Genomic DNA, 14,528 nt, shown 5'->3' on the forward strand with positions numbered 1-14,528 from the left:
CTACTGAAAAACCCACACCTCCCTGAACCCTTCCTCCCAGGTCAACCAGAACCCTGGTTCCTAGCCTACTTCCCTTAGGGTCCCAGTGCTGGCCCTGCTATACATGGACAGACTGCTGTTTCAGCAAATGTACCTGAGGTGTACACAATGTAGACCAAACTGCCACCTGAGACCAGGAAAGCCTGATCCCCAGCTCAAGGCTATAATAAAAGGTGGACCCCAACCGTAGTCCTGTCCCTCCCTGGGGCCCAGGCTCAACTTCCTGAGCTTATGGACTCAAGGTCAGCTCAGTGAGCAACTGGTGGCAGGCCATACTCACTCATGGGATGTTCCAGCTTGGCCCGGCAAAGCTCCTTGCCAAAACTGAGGAGGCAAAAAGTGTAGAGTCAGGGAAGCCCATTTGCATGAGGGCCCTGGTGCGGGGAGACAGCACAGAGGCCTCAGCTGGAAGGTGAGGCTGGAGCCTGGACCAGTGGGTGGCAGGGCGAGAGTTAATGCTACTGTCTAGTACTTGGCAACAGCAACACCCCAAGGTGAGTCTTATGGAACTCTAGTCTTTGGACATGCTCTGGTTCTATGGTGCTCCTCGGGAGAAACATCCACTTCAGTAAACAGGAGCTCATATGCCTCTGTTAGAGGCCCATGCATAGCAGTATGTGAAACAGTTCTGGAGTCAGAAATCCTACTTTGCTCTAGGTGCCCTAGACCTACTTGTGCACAGAATGACTTTGTGCAACCCTGTGGGGCTAGTGCTCCCTGGAACTCGCTCCAAAAAAATGGTAGACAAAAGCTTCACGAGCATAGGACAGGGCCTGTCACTGGCCCCAAGGCAGCTCTTTAAGACCCACTTAGTTCCTAAGCCAAGAAAACCCTGTGAGGACACCCCTGTGAGCCTTTCTGGACCATTTTCAAAGTGTGACCAACCTGGCCACGGCTGAGGCCAGGTCTCAGGCAGAAACATTTACAATTTGAACAGGAGTTTGTTCATGGACATCAGCCCTCCAGCTGGAAGGAGAGTGGTGCTGAGTACCTGAGCGGGGGTGGGGACAAGGCCAGCAGTAGGGCCACTCGGGGTCATGCTGGTGCTGCACCAGAGCCTTGACTAGCCCCCGTCCTAGGACTTCAGCCTCCCCTTCTGTAAATGGGGCCAACTCTGTAGAGCTTCTTGGGTGGTCAGCTAATGTGAGTGGCTTTGCCTCCTGTGGAAGGTCTGCCACGGCCCTCAGGAAGGCGGTTCCAATACCAGCTGAGCCGGGACCCAGCATGGCCCTCTGTCCTTGGTCCCTCCTTCCCCCAGCTCTCCTGGCCTGCGAGGACTCGTGTGAGAAATGTGCTCTGGCCACTGCTGTGGCTCCGCAGGAGGAGGAGGAGCGAGAAGGAGAGGACTGGTTTGGCCTCTGGCTCCAGGCAGCCCCACTTACCCCGGAGACTGCTGAGCAGCCAGGGCCCCGGGCGAGGGCCATTTTACTGTGGAAGGCTGTGGCGGAGATGATCTGGGCGGATGACATGGCAGCCATGCTCTGCAGGGCCTTGTCCTTAGCTGCCTGGTCCTAGGGAAGACAGCGGAAGGCACGTCCTCAGCAGGGTTACTCTGGCAGGCTGCGGTGAGGCAGGGAGGGCCTGTGACCAGGGAAGCTGTTCCACTGCCAGTGGCCAGAGCCCTGGACTAGGCCCAAAGGGACCAGGCTTACATCCTTGCAAAGCTATTACTTTGTTTCATGACTGAGCAAGTCATGTGGTTTCTCGGATCAGCTTCCTGATCTGTCAAAGAGGCATAATCCTTGCCCTTCCAATCTGATCAGCACTTAAAGAGACTTTGGAGACCAGGTCTCCATATCTTTCAATTTACTAACCACAGGGCCACTTTGAGAGCAGGAACAACTGATTGATTGGTCTATCTATCTATCTATCTATCAGACTAAAAAACAACTTTTTATTAAAGTATAGTCAGCATACAATAGTATCTTAATTTCAGGTGTACACAATAGTGATTTGACATGTATGTGCCTTATGATAGCTCCACATGAAGTCTACTAACCATCTGTCACAATGCAAAGTTATCATAATATATTACTGGCTATATTCCCTGTGCCATATACCCTGTGGTTTATTTATTTTAAAACTGGAAGTTTGTACTTATCATTGCCCTTCACCCTTTTCACCCTCTCCCTACCCCCACCCCTCTGGGCGACCACCAGCTGAGAACAGGAACCTTTCAGTCCTTGCTCACCTCTGCACCTCTGGTGGCCAGGCCACACAGGGTTCCTGCCAGATGGTACTTAATCATTCGTCAGATCCCCCGGGACAGTCCCACAGACCGTCTGGAGGCACAAACAGCCTCCTGTGCCTGCAGTGTCTCAGCCTTGCCCTGCAGGTCTCCCTTTCCCTGCGGGTGCCTGCAGCATTGCCCTGTCCGTTACAAGTCAGAACATAAACACTGGCTGTCTGCTCTCCACGGGTCCAACCTGAAGAATGGATTCGCCCTGCACAGGCTCTAATAAATAAGCACTCGTGACACCGCTAACAATAGTAACAATATTACAAATAATTTTGTTTACTTCTATAAGCCTGGCTCCTATCCTGAGCTCCCCAATGCCAAAGGTCTTTAAAATCGACAAGACAACATTCTTTCCTATATTTCAAAAAAGCTTAATAAAAATCATGTCTTTGTCCAAAATAAAATCACATATACAGACTGGAATACCCAATACTGTTTGGTGTATATGGCTTTACCGGGACTAAAAGGCTGGGTCATGTCAACTCTAAAGCTCTGATTAGAAATTCTACGTCTTGCCCTGGCAGAACGGCTCAGGCAGTTGGAACGTCAACCTGACATGCCAAGGCTATACATTCAATCTCAGTCAATGCACTTACAAAAACCAGCCAGTGCCCTGACCAGTGTGGCTCAGTTGGTTGGGCATGTTTCTGTGAAGTGAAGGGTCACTGGCTTGATTCCTGGTCGGGGCACGTGCCTGGGTTGAGGGTTGGGTCCCCGGACGGGGCGCAGGTGAGATGGAACCAACAGATGTTTCTCTGTCTCTTTTTCCCTCCCTTCCTGCCTCTCTAAAAATAAATAAAATATTCTTTTAAAAACCTAATGGCATAATCAATAAAATATATATTTTTAAAAAACAAAAAAAAAAATCAACCAATGAATACATGAATAGGTGGAACAACAAATCGATGTCTCTCTCTCTCTCTTTGCTTTCCTCTCTCTAAAAGTCAATTTTTACATCACTTCTCGGCCTTTTGGCTAAGATCAAGTGTAGTATCTGTTCTTATCAGTTTAAAAGTCGATTTTTAAAAATGTAAAAAATAATAACATTAAAGAAGGAGAAAAGAAAGAAAGTCTACGTTTTAAGGAAAAATGAGCACTATGTAACCAGACCTAGCCTGAGTGATACCGAGTGAAGGGCCCTGGCCAGGTGGCTCAGCTGGCTGAGTGTCAACCTGCCCCGCCACAGCTGCACGTTCTATCCTGGTCAGGACTCACACAAGAAACCACCAGTGAGTGCATCAGTAAGTACAATAACAAATGGATTTTTCTCTTTCTCACTCAGATCAATAAATTAAAAAGGAAAACAAAACAAGAACTGATGGAGGTCCTCAAGGCTCACAGGCACTTTTGCACTCAGTCCCCAGGGTCCCTTGAGGAAGGCATCACCGTGCTTTCTGAAGGCTCAGAAGGTCCAGGTGACCCACCCAGTGTGCCAGCACCACGCAGCTGTGGGGCCAGAATGCAACAGGCCCTTCCACTTGGCCTCTCAGGGACTTTTGTTGCTCACTTGGCAGAGCTGGCCCACGGAAGATCAAGAACACCATCTCACTTGATTTTGAACATCGCAGCACTCCTGTGAGGCTAGCAGGACCAGAAACATCCCCATTATAAGATGAAGAAACTAAGCTGAGAGAGTTAGATGCACTAGGGTACTGACCATGGTGACAGTCTGCCCTGGGAGCTTGGTCTGGGTTGGCCTATCAGTGCACCTTTGGATCTCTGCAGGTGTGGTAGGGCTGTGCAAAGTGGGGATGAGGAGGTATGTTGGGTTTTGACAGCATGGGAGTACACCACATTGGGCACAGGACCCAACTCACAGTGGTGGGCTCATCCCCAACCCACTGTCCTTTTGAGACTTAAGGTGGCCCGGCTCTCAGGCTGTCTAATCATGACAGGGAGCTAGCTAATAAGAAGCACGAGATGTGCCTCTTCCCCAGGACACTTGCCCTGCTCAGAGGCAAAAGCCACAACCCGCCTGGGTCATCGGCCCAGGCCTTCTCCATCCAGGACATGAAGAATGCGCAGGTTATACCCCAGAAAGCCCGCAGACCCCGCAGTTACAACTGCATCATGAGGCCACAGAGCTCCAGCCACTCGCATCCCTTCCCGAGAGTCGACCTAAGCAAGGCACCAGGGTTCCCAGAACCACATGCTCCATGGGTGGAGTGGGGACCAGGGGAGAATGAGAAGGACATTATGGGGAGTGACATCAGTGACTGGGCTACAGAGTCAGGGAGTAACTGAATTTTGGAGGGGATCTCAGATACTTCTTTGTTTAATGCTGTCACTTATAGATGGAAAGCTGACTGGAGCTTAAGAAGGGGCAGTGACTTGCCTAAGCTCACTCAGCACAAGGGCAGAGCCAGACCAGATTGGGCCTAAAACCTGGAGGATTTCTGCCTGACCTTGCTCTGAGACCCCTTTGAGAATATAACGAAATCCTCAGACCAGTCTCCATGGGAAAATACGTAAGGGTGAAAATCTGCATATTATTTAGGGGGCTCGTAGCTCTCCTTTATGTCTGTCTAGTGGTCCACTCTCCCAAGTTAGAGCCTGTGGACAAGGATAGGTGCAATGCCTCCAAGCAAACATGAGCTACACAGCCAGGCTGCAGTGGAATTAAAATTTCCCCTTAATGACTCAGAACACTGGAAAGATTGTTCTCCATTCTGGTCCTCGCCTGGGGCCCCAGTGAGTCAGAGGCAGGCCGCTGAGGGGAAATACAGGGCAAGCTGGGTTCCGGGACCCTTGGGGTGGTCTGGAGGTACATGTGCCAGCCTGGCAGGAAGGGATGGACAGCTGAGGCCCAGCCAGTTGTCCAGGGACAAAGGGGACTAGGGACAGCTGGCTGATGCCTGGGGAACAGAGCTGAGTCGGCAGCGGCGTGTGGCTCCTCTAGGAGTTCCCACCCACTCACTCAGAGCCTCTGGAGTTGGGATCACGGGAGCATGGACTACTGGGGCCACGCAGGACCTTCGAGACCATCTATCCCAGGGCTTTTAGATGAGGTTCCAATGTACTTTTGAGGTTGAGAGCCATGGGTATTATAGGTGAATTGGAGGAGGGGGTCTCTGGCTTCTGGCCTGCTCCTCACCAAAGGAGCTTTGACCAGAGTAGCTCCTTTGATAACATATTGGAGTGATATTTTGTTTGGGAGGGAAAACCCAAAGAGGCTTCTACTGCTTAAAAAAATGCTTGTAAACTGCTGGTCTTAGTCTAATGCCCCCAAATATTAGCACTTGCTGCCAAGTGGCTGAGCAGCCTCTGCTGTGAGCACCTCCGTGACTTGGCCCTTCCTCCTAGCATTCACCACAGGGGGCCCCAGGCTCCCAGTGGGTGGAGAGGCCTGAGTCCTGTGGGGAGCAGGGCCACCCTGAGGGGATGCTGACAGCAGCTGACCCTCCACAGAGCAGTCAACTGCCACTTGGCCCTCAAGGAGGGGCTGATCCAGAGAGGGGAAGGAACTGCCAGTCCCAGAGAGCAGGGCACAGGCTGGAATTCCACCTGCTCCCGCAGCAGCATCCAACCCGGGCAGGCCACAGCAGGGCCTCCCATGCCTGACCACTGGCAGGCTCTGGCTAATGGCACCAGCCAGACGCCTGGGGAGCTCTCAAGGAGTGGGGTCTAGACAGTCATCTCCTGTGATCTGGCAGGGGTGCTGCCCCGGAGGAAAGGAGGGCACAGCAGAGGACTGGCCTGTGGCCCCCGGCAGTCATGCACAGCTCCAAGGTCAAGTGTCCCTCCCTGTGTGGACAGGAGGTTACAGGCTAAACTCTGCCCTCATGAACGCCAAGAAGCATGCTGTCTCCACATACAAGCAGTCAGGCACTGAACACAAAGGGAAGACTTTTCCTGCTGGAAAAATAGCCCCAGCTTCCTGAGAGCAGCCCATCTGTGCCCCAGTCCTTCCTCTCACTGCTGCCATCGGCCTTACCTTTAGCTTGGCCTGGATCTCACGGGCTTTGCGACGAGCCAGCACCTGGATGTGGCTGGAGACCTATGGCAAGAAGAAAGGGCTCCTGACCCTACTTCCCAGATGGCCTGTACACCCAACTCTGGCTTCCTGACCCTCAGCCCTCCACAGACCTTAACCCACATGGGTGGATTGAATGAATAAATGGATGCATGAATGAGTGAAAGGAAGTGTGGCCCTCAGTCCTGGCTAATCCAGAGTTTAGCAATAAATAAAAGTACAGTGCCAGTGTTTCACTTTCTGTTCTCTGGTGTCCTGGAGAAGGACAGGGAGGGGGCTGCTAACTTCCCAGGAAGACAAGGGACTTCCTCCTAGGTGACAGCAGCAGGGACGGCAGGGAAAATGAACTGTCCATGGCACACCAAAAGGAGACAACCCACCCAAACTGGCCCCAGTGAGAGCCGACACTTGGTCCTGTGGAGGACCTCACCCACCCTGGGAGCAGGTGAGTACTGGCTACCTACGCTGGGGACCCATACCCGTCTCCCAGGCTCACCTGCTTTCTGGTGCGGGTCTTCCCTGTCCGGAGCTTGATGTAGCGGGCAATCAGCTCATTCCGGCCTGTGGAGACACCAAGAGTCATCAGAGGGAGGAGAAGTACAAGAAGCAGGCAGATGAAAGGGTCCGAGAGGTCTCATCCTACATCTTTCTGCCCACCTCCAGTGGGTACTTAGAATGAAGACTCTCCGAGTTCCCGCTGGCCGTCCTTGGATCCTAGGGATCTCCCAGCAGCCAGAGGACACTGAGGCCTCTCTGGGGGGCTCGGTAGCCTGAAACGAGGAGGTGCCAAGGCCGTGGGCCTCCGGCTGGATGCACAGCCTGAGAAGCCCTCTCAGAGCTCCCTCCTTATCCACGCTGGCTGCCCCTCACCTCTGCCCCACAGCAGCCTGACAGCTGCCCCTCCGCTCCCACCTCCTTTTGGGGCCTTCTGCACATTTTGGGAAGCTGCGAGGAAATGCCTGGGCCTTGGCCCGCCCCCTGTGCAACTTCCACAGTTCCCACCACCTCTACATATGAGCAGGCCTTCCAACATGCCTTGTCCTGTTTGGGGGCTGCAGGGAACATGGAGGACATAAGTGCTGAGACACTGGGTATGGCCAGAGAGGAGGCCCGAGGCCCTTAACTCAGATAAAGAAAATGCAGGCCATCCACATTCCCAGCTCCATGGCTCTGAGGAGACCAGTCAACAGTAACACAGTGCTCCCCTGGCCCAGCCTCCTAGAGGCTGACACCACATCGGAGGGATCCTGAAAAACTGTAGGGAGCCACCCATGTACCCTGCTATCACAAATGAGATTATGAAAAGCGGTTACCTGTGCCAAAGAGCGCACCACCCAGCTGAGGAGGGGCGTGTGCCCACACAATGGCTCCAGCTCGTGACAGGCAACATGCACTGTGTTCTGAGGACAAGGGGCCAGTTCAGGCTGGGTGGTCAGGTGAGCCTGCAGCTGGACCTGGACCACTGGGAGGATCAGACCATAAAGAAGGGCATTGGGTTGGGGAAAGGGAGGCCTGAGGCAGCAGCTCTCACTTCTTTGCTTCAACTCTGGGTCCAGAGACCACAGCCAACAGACTGCTCTGACCTGTGGGGCACTGCTGAGCCTGGATGGCTGAGACTGTGAATAAGGCAGCTGCTGATGCAGGGGGAGGCAGGGCGAGTGGGCCAGCTGTTATCTGGGTTGTAAAAAGAGCACACAGCAAGGCCATGCTGGGCCCCCAGCAGACCTTTCCCCTCTGCCAAGGCTGAATTAAGAGGCCACCCTCAGGAAGTCTCCTCTGCCAGAACACTTGCTGGCCTGGAAGCACTGGCCTGTGTCAGGAGGAGTGGGAGGACGGCCAGACCCTGGGGACACCGCCCTGTGGGCTGGTCTGCACCTAAAACCCAGGTCCCGCAAGATACCTCTTCTCAAAGCTTTCCAGGGAGAGGTATTCCATAGGCGCCTTTGGCAGTCCAGTGAATGTCCTACCCTACGTCAAACTAGGGGCACTCATGCTGCAGTTACGAGGTGCTGTTTTCACTGGTAAAAGAAGTCACCACCACCAGGACCGGAAGGGGTCCCAGAACTGGGAGGTGGGAGCCAGGTTCTCACTCAGCGGCTCCACACACGGGCTGCGGGACCTCTGCAAGTCAGTTTCCTCTAGGGACCTTCAACCAGCCTTCTCTCTTTAAGCCCAGGCACTTTAAAGGCTTTCCCCCAGATTTTCCCAATTGAATTTTTACAGACTTAGGAAACAGAGTTGCACTTTGCCTCCATGACAGCTCTCTATGGCTCAGCTTCCTTTTTTGTAAAATGAATGGTACATACTCCAGGTCCATGTAGGCAGTCTGGCTCAGAGACCAGGATGGGCAGAGAGAAGGCTCCTGAGAGTCAGTGTGCCGGCTGCAGTGCTGATGGACATGTTATTAAGGAGGACGAGTTGGAGAGTCATGGAGTTAGTGGGAAAGCTGGAGGGATGGGGAAGGCAGGGGACACTCTAATTTGGAGGGAGACCATCTGGGAAGTGGTTCTAGCACTGCTTCTCCAGCTCACACCTCGTACACAGGTAGCAGCTTATCAATTCTCTGTCTTTTCCTGTTACATTCCCAGTACCTCAGAGGAAGGGGCCACATCATCTCCACTCAAGTCTTTATCTCCTGGCACCTATTTGTCAAATAAATGCATGAAGAGATGAGTCCACTAGCAAATCCTGATGGCTCTATCTTCAAATTCCATCTAGAATCCAGCCACTTATCACCTCATCCTACACAATCCGGCCGCCCTGCTCTCCGACTGGACTCTGGTGAAAGCCTTCCTCCCAACCTCCCTCATCCCAGTCTCTTCTCGGCACAGTGGCCACAGCGATCCTATGGCTCGAACACCCTCCAATGGCTTCCCATCTTCCTCAGATTAAAGTGTCTATGCCCCTACAATGTCCTAGAAGCCCCCACAGGATGTGTGCACAGTCCCCAGCTCTGCCCCTCTCTGATCTCATGCCACCCACCATCGGGTCTCCTGGCTATTCCTGGACCATGCCAGGCCCACTCCCACCTCAGGGCCTTCACACACCCTGTGCTTCGCCCCAGGGACCCATGTGTCCCTGATGGCTCCTCTCCTCAGATTCCACTGTCTTGGGACATATTCCCTGACCACCCCCTACTGAAAGCTGAGATCACCTCCCACTCACCCTCCACTGGCCACAGTCCCTGCTATTCCCCACAGCTCCCTCTAACAAGACACGGGACCCACATACTCGCCAAGAACGCTGTCTGCACCCCACTCCCATGGGAGGAGAGCCCCCAGAACGGCGGTTTTCGTCAGTTTATCTACTTATTTACACCCTGTGCCTAGACGCTGCCTGCATGTGCCAGGCTCCCAGTAAATACTTGTTAAATGATGCATAAAATAAAGTGCCAAGAACAAAATAAAAAATCAACAGTAACCCTCAAAACCAGAAATAACCATGATTAATGTTTTGGTGACTGTCTTTCCAGGGTTTATTTTCCATGATTATGTGTCTTGTAAAATGTCATGATTTTGTATATAATATTTTATAGTCTGTTTCTCAAAACACTTTATTGAGTAGGTCCACAGCATCTCTCTTAATTATATACTATTCTGATGTATTAAGGAATTATAATATATTTAAGCAGTCTTTCACTTTTGGACAGTTAGTGTATAGTTACATTGCTATTAAAAATAATGTGCCTAAATCTTTATTTTAAAAAAAGATAAGATGTTGGTCTGATGTCCCATTAAATGCTTTAGCTTCCAAGGGCAGGCTGTGAGTACAATAAAGGAAATAACATTTTATTACTTCTGGTTAGCCTGACAGAGTTTTCAAAGCGCTTTCTTAGACCCATCTCATTTGAGTCTCTATATAGGAGCACATCCAGACTTTTGTGGGGCTAAAGCATCTATAAACTGGAAGGCTCTCTTTAAGGAAAAAAATTTTAAATATAAACACAAAATTATCTTAAGATCATTTTAGGTTTAAATGGAGATGTTCTTTCTTTTTAAGTATATTTTATTTATTATGCTATTACACTTGTCCAATTCTTTTTCTCCCCTTTATCACTCTTCACCCAGTACCCGCATTCCCTCCAGCATCAGTTCATGTCCATGGGTCATACATGTAAGTTCTTTGGTCTCTACATTTCCTACACTAACCCTAACCTCCCCCTATATTTTGTACCTACCAATTGTGCTTCTTATTCCCTGTACCTCTCTCTCCCTTTCTCCTCCCCACAGATAACCCTCCCTATAATCTCCATTTCTGGGATTCTGTTCCTATTCTAGCTGTTTGCTTAGTTTGTTGTTGTTTTTTAGGTTCAGTTGTTGATAGTTGTGAGTTTGTTGTCATTTTACTTGCTCATAGTTTTTATCTTCTTCTTTTTCTCCGATACATTTCTTTAACATTTCATATAATAAGCACTTGGTAATGATGAATTCCTTTAACTTGACCTTACCTGGGAAGCACTTTATGTGCCCTTCCATTTTAAATAATAGCTTTGCTGGATAGAGTCATCTTGGATATAGGTCCTTGCCTTTCATGACTTGGAATACTTCTTTCTAGCACCTTCTTGCCTGCAAGGCTTCTTTTGAGAAATCAGCTGATAGCCTTTTGGGAATTCCTTTGTAAGTAACTCTCTTTTCTATCTTTATCCTTAATCTTTGGAAATTTAATTATGATGTCTCTTGGTGCGGCCCTCTTTGGGACCAACTTGTTTGGGACTCTTAGAGCTTCCTGGACTTGTATATCTACTTCCTTCACCAGATTAGAGAAGTTTTCCTTCATTATTTTTTCATGTAAGTTTCCAATCTTGCTCTTCCTCTTCTCCTTCTTGCACCCCTACAATTTGGATCTTGGAATGTTTAAAGTCTTCCCAGAGGTTCCTAAGCCTCTCTTCATTTGGTTTGGATTCTTGAGTCTTCATTCTGTTCCTGTTAAATGTTTATTTCTTCCTTTTGTTCCAAATCATTGACTTGAGTCTCGGTTTCCTTCACTTCACTGTTGGTTCCCTGAATACTTTTCTTTATTTCATTTTTCATACCTTTCACTTCTTTATGTTGTGACCATACTCAATCATCTCTGTGAGCAACCTGAATACCAGTGTTCTGAACTCTGTATCAGATAGGTTGGCTATCTACACACTGCACAGCTTTTATTGAAGTTTTCATCTGTCCTTTCACTTGGCCCATGTTTCTTTGTCTTGGTGAACCTGTTACGTTGCAAGGGCCAGAGTCTTAGGTATTCCCCAGGGCAGGTCAACTTGCTACACCATGCAGCGCTATATGTGGGAGAGGGGTCAGAGGGGGAACAATGCCACTTGCTGGGCTCTCACCGTGCTTTCAGCCACTTCTTCTGCTTCCCGCAAGTGAATGGCACCCTTCCAGGTGCTGCTCTGGTGTTGATTCCCAGGTGGGTGGGCTTGTGTATGTTCTAAGACCCTCTGGACCCCTCCAATGGACTCTCCTGAGAGACTGGCAGCTTATCCCACCACCACAACCCCCACAGGTTTTTAGAGACAGAGGTTATGAGGTTTTATTTTCCAGGAACTGGAACCCTGGGTTGCATGGTCTATCTCACTCCCCACTTGTTCCTCCCGGTTTATCCACACACAAGTGTGGGACTGCCAGCTGCTGCCTCACCCACCCAGTCCTCTGGCCACAGCCTTACCATGTGTCATCTCTGCCCCAGCTGCCAGTCTCCGCCCCTATCAGTCTGGATGAACGTTTCTTCCTTAAGTCCTTGGTTGTCAGACTTCTATACGGTTCGATTTTCTGGCAGTTCTGGTTCTTTTTTTGTTTTTAAATTAGTTGTTGTTGTTCTTTTGCGAAGAGGTGAATCTACCTATGCTTCCATCTTAGCCAGAAGTCAAGACATTCACTCTCTTGATGGTGGTGATGGCTTCACAGGTATAGACATTTGTCAAAACTTATTGAATTTTTACTTTAAATATTTGTGGTTTATTATATGGCAACTGTACTTCAATAAAACTACTTTATAAATTTAAATTAAAAATAAAAAGTTTATGACCTGGAAGGGGCCTATGCAAGTGAGGGGTCCTAAAGCGTAAGCCTCATTTAACTTCATAGAAAACCCACCTCCCCCCTTACAAAAAGGCAGGCAATTATACCTCTTTGCCAGATGAGGAAACTAAGGTCAGAAAATCTCACCTGGATCATCCACCAGCAGATCCAAGACTAACTGCCTAGGTTTGAGCCCTGGCTCAGCCACTACAAGTGGCTCACCACCTTGCACAGAGAAGATATTCAGTGAATGCAAACTCCCGGCCCCCAACACAGGGGTGTTTCCTCTTTGGCAGCTGAGGGGGCACGTGCCTGCCACTGGCTGAGACCCTTCCTCCAGACATCCCAGATAACCCACCTCCTGTGCAAGGAGCCCCACCTAGCCCCACAAGCACCTCTGCCCTCTGCTGCAGTGTTCAGAAGCTCTGCTGCCAGACAGGCCATCCCAAACTTGGGCAAGAGGCCAGCCATGGGGCCAAGAGGCCAAACCCTAAGGGTCTAAGTCGAGCTAAGCTGGCTGTGTAGTTTTCATATTGTGCTTCTTCCCTCCCTCTCTGTGGAGCTGTACCCTCCTCTCCATTGCTGGCTCATCTCAGACAGCTTTCATCTAGTCTCATTCTGCTTACTGGAGGTGATGCTAGCAGTTGAGAATTCTCTCCTGGGTGGAAGTGAAGTGCTGGGTTTCTGTGGGTATACTGGGCCAAAAGGGACCACATAGCTTCCTTCTTACAACCAGAGGCCCTCCAGAGGTCAACCCAGCCATTTTGCTGCCTCCAGGCCAGCTGGCATCTAATTTAGGCTTACATATACATAGGGAATTGCTATAGTTTCTTTCATTCTTGTAATAATATCGTAATAACAATAATGAACATTACTGAGCCCTTAACATGTGTCAGGTATGTGTGCAAAGAGAGACGCACACTCCATCAGCTTTACTTGCTGAGGATCCTTTCAATCCTCACATCAGCTCTGTGCTGCCCGTGCTGTCACCTTCCCTCTACAGGGAAGTTCAGAACTTGTTCAAGTTCAAGGTCACAGATCAGCAAGTATTTGAGATTCAAATCCATGTAGTGTGTTCCAGAGTCTCTCTCTTAACTACTGCACAGCATTACTTCTTTTTCACATGGAATGAAGAGCCATCTCTCTCAGAAGCAGGGGCTGCACCAGCTGACGCCAGAGGTCCTATCTAGCATAAGGAAGAAAAAACTGAGGCCCAGAGAGCTGCCATGCCATGTCACGGTGCTGCAGCGGCCACAAAACACCCATTTCTGAGGCTTTGCAACTATGACACAATGACTGCTTTTTCCTATGGATGCCCTCTCCTGGCCGAGCTGGCTGCCTCCTCTGCAAGACACCACTCTGTCCCTCCTCTCTGCCTCCATCCCCAATTCTCTGAGTCTCTGCACAAAGTCAGTCCTTGGTGATGATGTCTGACTGCTCCACGCTCTGCCCTAGGACCTGAAGGGAGAGCCAACCATCTGGGCCCAAGAGTCTGCCTGCCCAACTGTTGTCACTGCCTCAGGGACAGTGGTTCCTAGAGCTGATGGCAGCAAATGGGCCCTAAATAATGGAGACAGAGGAGGCCCACAGAGTCAGGGGTAGAAGGGAGAATGTACCCAGAGGTAGAACCCTGAAACCCCAGTGAAGGCCAGATAAGAAGGGCAGGGCAGTCAGAAACTAGTGGGAACTCTAGGAGTCAGTAGGAGGGAAAGAGACCTGTATCCTGTCCCAGGTCTATAAAACCCCTTCTCTCCTCTGGTGGTTAAGTGTGGCAGGAGGCAAGCCTAGACCTTGGTGGAGGCTCACTGGGCAGCTGGGCATTGCTGTGTGGCAGGTGGCTTTGGCCAATTCCAGAAAGGACCTGGGTGGGGCTGGGAAGGATGCTGCCACCAGACTGTGGCCCATCTGTCAGAGGACATGTGTCCAACAGCCCCAAGCTCACATCTACAGCCCCACCCCATTAGGGGGGGAGGCCTGCCAATGGGGAAGGGGGCCCCACCACAGGCTGGGGGCAGGGGCACTCCCAACACAGCGTCCACAGGGGTGACCCTGCCTTCCCCACACACCCTGCCAGTTACCCTAGGCTTTTCCTTAGCCATGTATCACCACTAAAATTGCTATCCCACCTGCAAAGTCCCATCTGAGACAGGTTACTTCTGTTCCCTCTGCACTGACTCCCTTTCCACACCAGCCCTCCCTCTGGACCACGAATATATTAAATGACATAAAGCACAGTAAGTAAAGCTCCTGGCACTTAGCAGAAAGT

The 14,528-nt window shown here is 50.5% G+C and overlaps 1 protein-coding gene and 1 pseudogene across 7 annotated transcripts in view; one reads left to right on the forward strand and one right to left on the reverse strand.

The window, feature by feature from the left end:
• The window catches only part of TEAD4 (TEA domain transcription factor 4), a 66,763-nt gene that overhangs the window by 16,884 nt on the left and 35,351 nt on the right, over window positions 1-14,528 (reverse strand). For 2 of the 7 annotated variants that reach the window (XM_037133928.2, XM_053662350.1), the window contains exons 3-7: window positions 7,565-7,651; window positions 6,748-6,812; window positions 6,213-6,275; window positions 1,422-1,550; window positions 320-363 (exon numbers count right to left, since the gene is read on the reverse strand). In XM_037133928.2, coding sequence (XP_036989823.1) covers window positions 320-363; window positions 1,422-1,550; window positions 6,213-6,275; window positions 6,748-6,812; window positions 7,565-7,651 — 388 coding nt within the window. The remainder of the gene's footprint in view (window positions 1-319; window positions 364-1,421; window positions 1,551-6,212; window positions 6,276-6,747; window positions 6,813-7,564; window positions 7,652-14,528) is intronic. The other 5 variants (XM_037133926.2, XM_053662354.1, XM_037133925.2 and 2 more) reach the window with 5 other exon arrangements.
• On the forward strand, window positions 3,234-3,327 carry LOC119040836 (uncharacterized; annotated as a pseudogene).

Source organism: Artibeus jamaicensis, unplaced genomic scaffold, assembly GCF_021234435.1.
Source record: "Artibeus jamaicensis isolate MK-2021 breed Jamaican fruit bat unplaced genomic scaffold, CSHL_Jam_final contig_1028, whole genome shotgun sequence".
In the NCBI taxonomy this organism is placed as follows: Eukaryota; Metazoa; Chordata; class Mammalia; order Chiroptera; family Phyllostomidae; genus Artibeus; species Artibeus jamaicensis.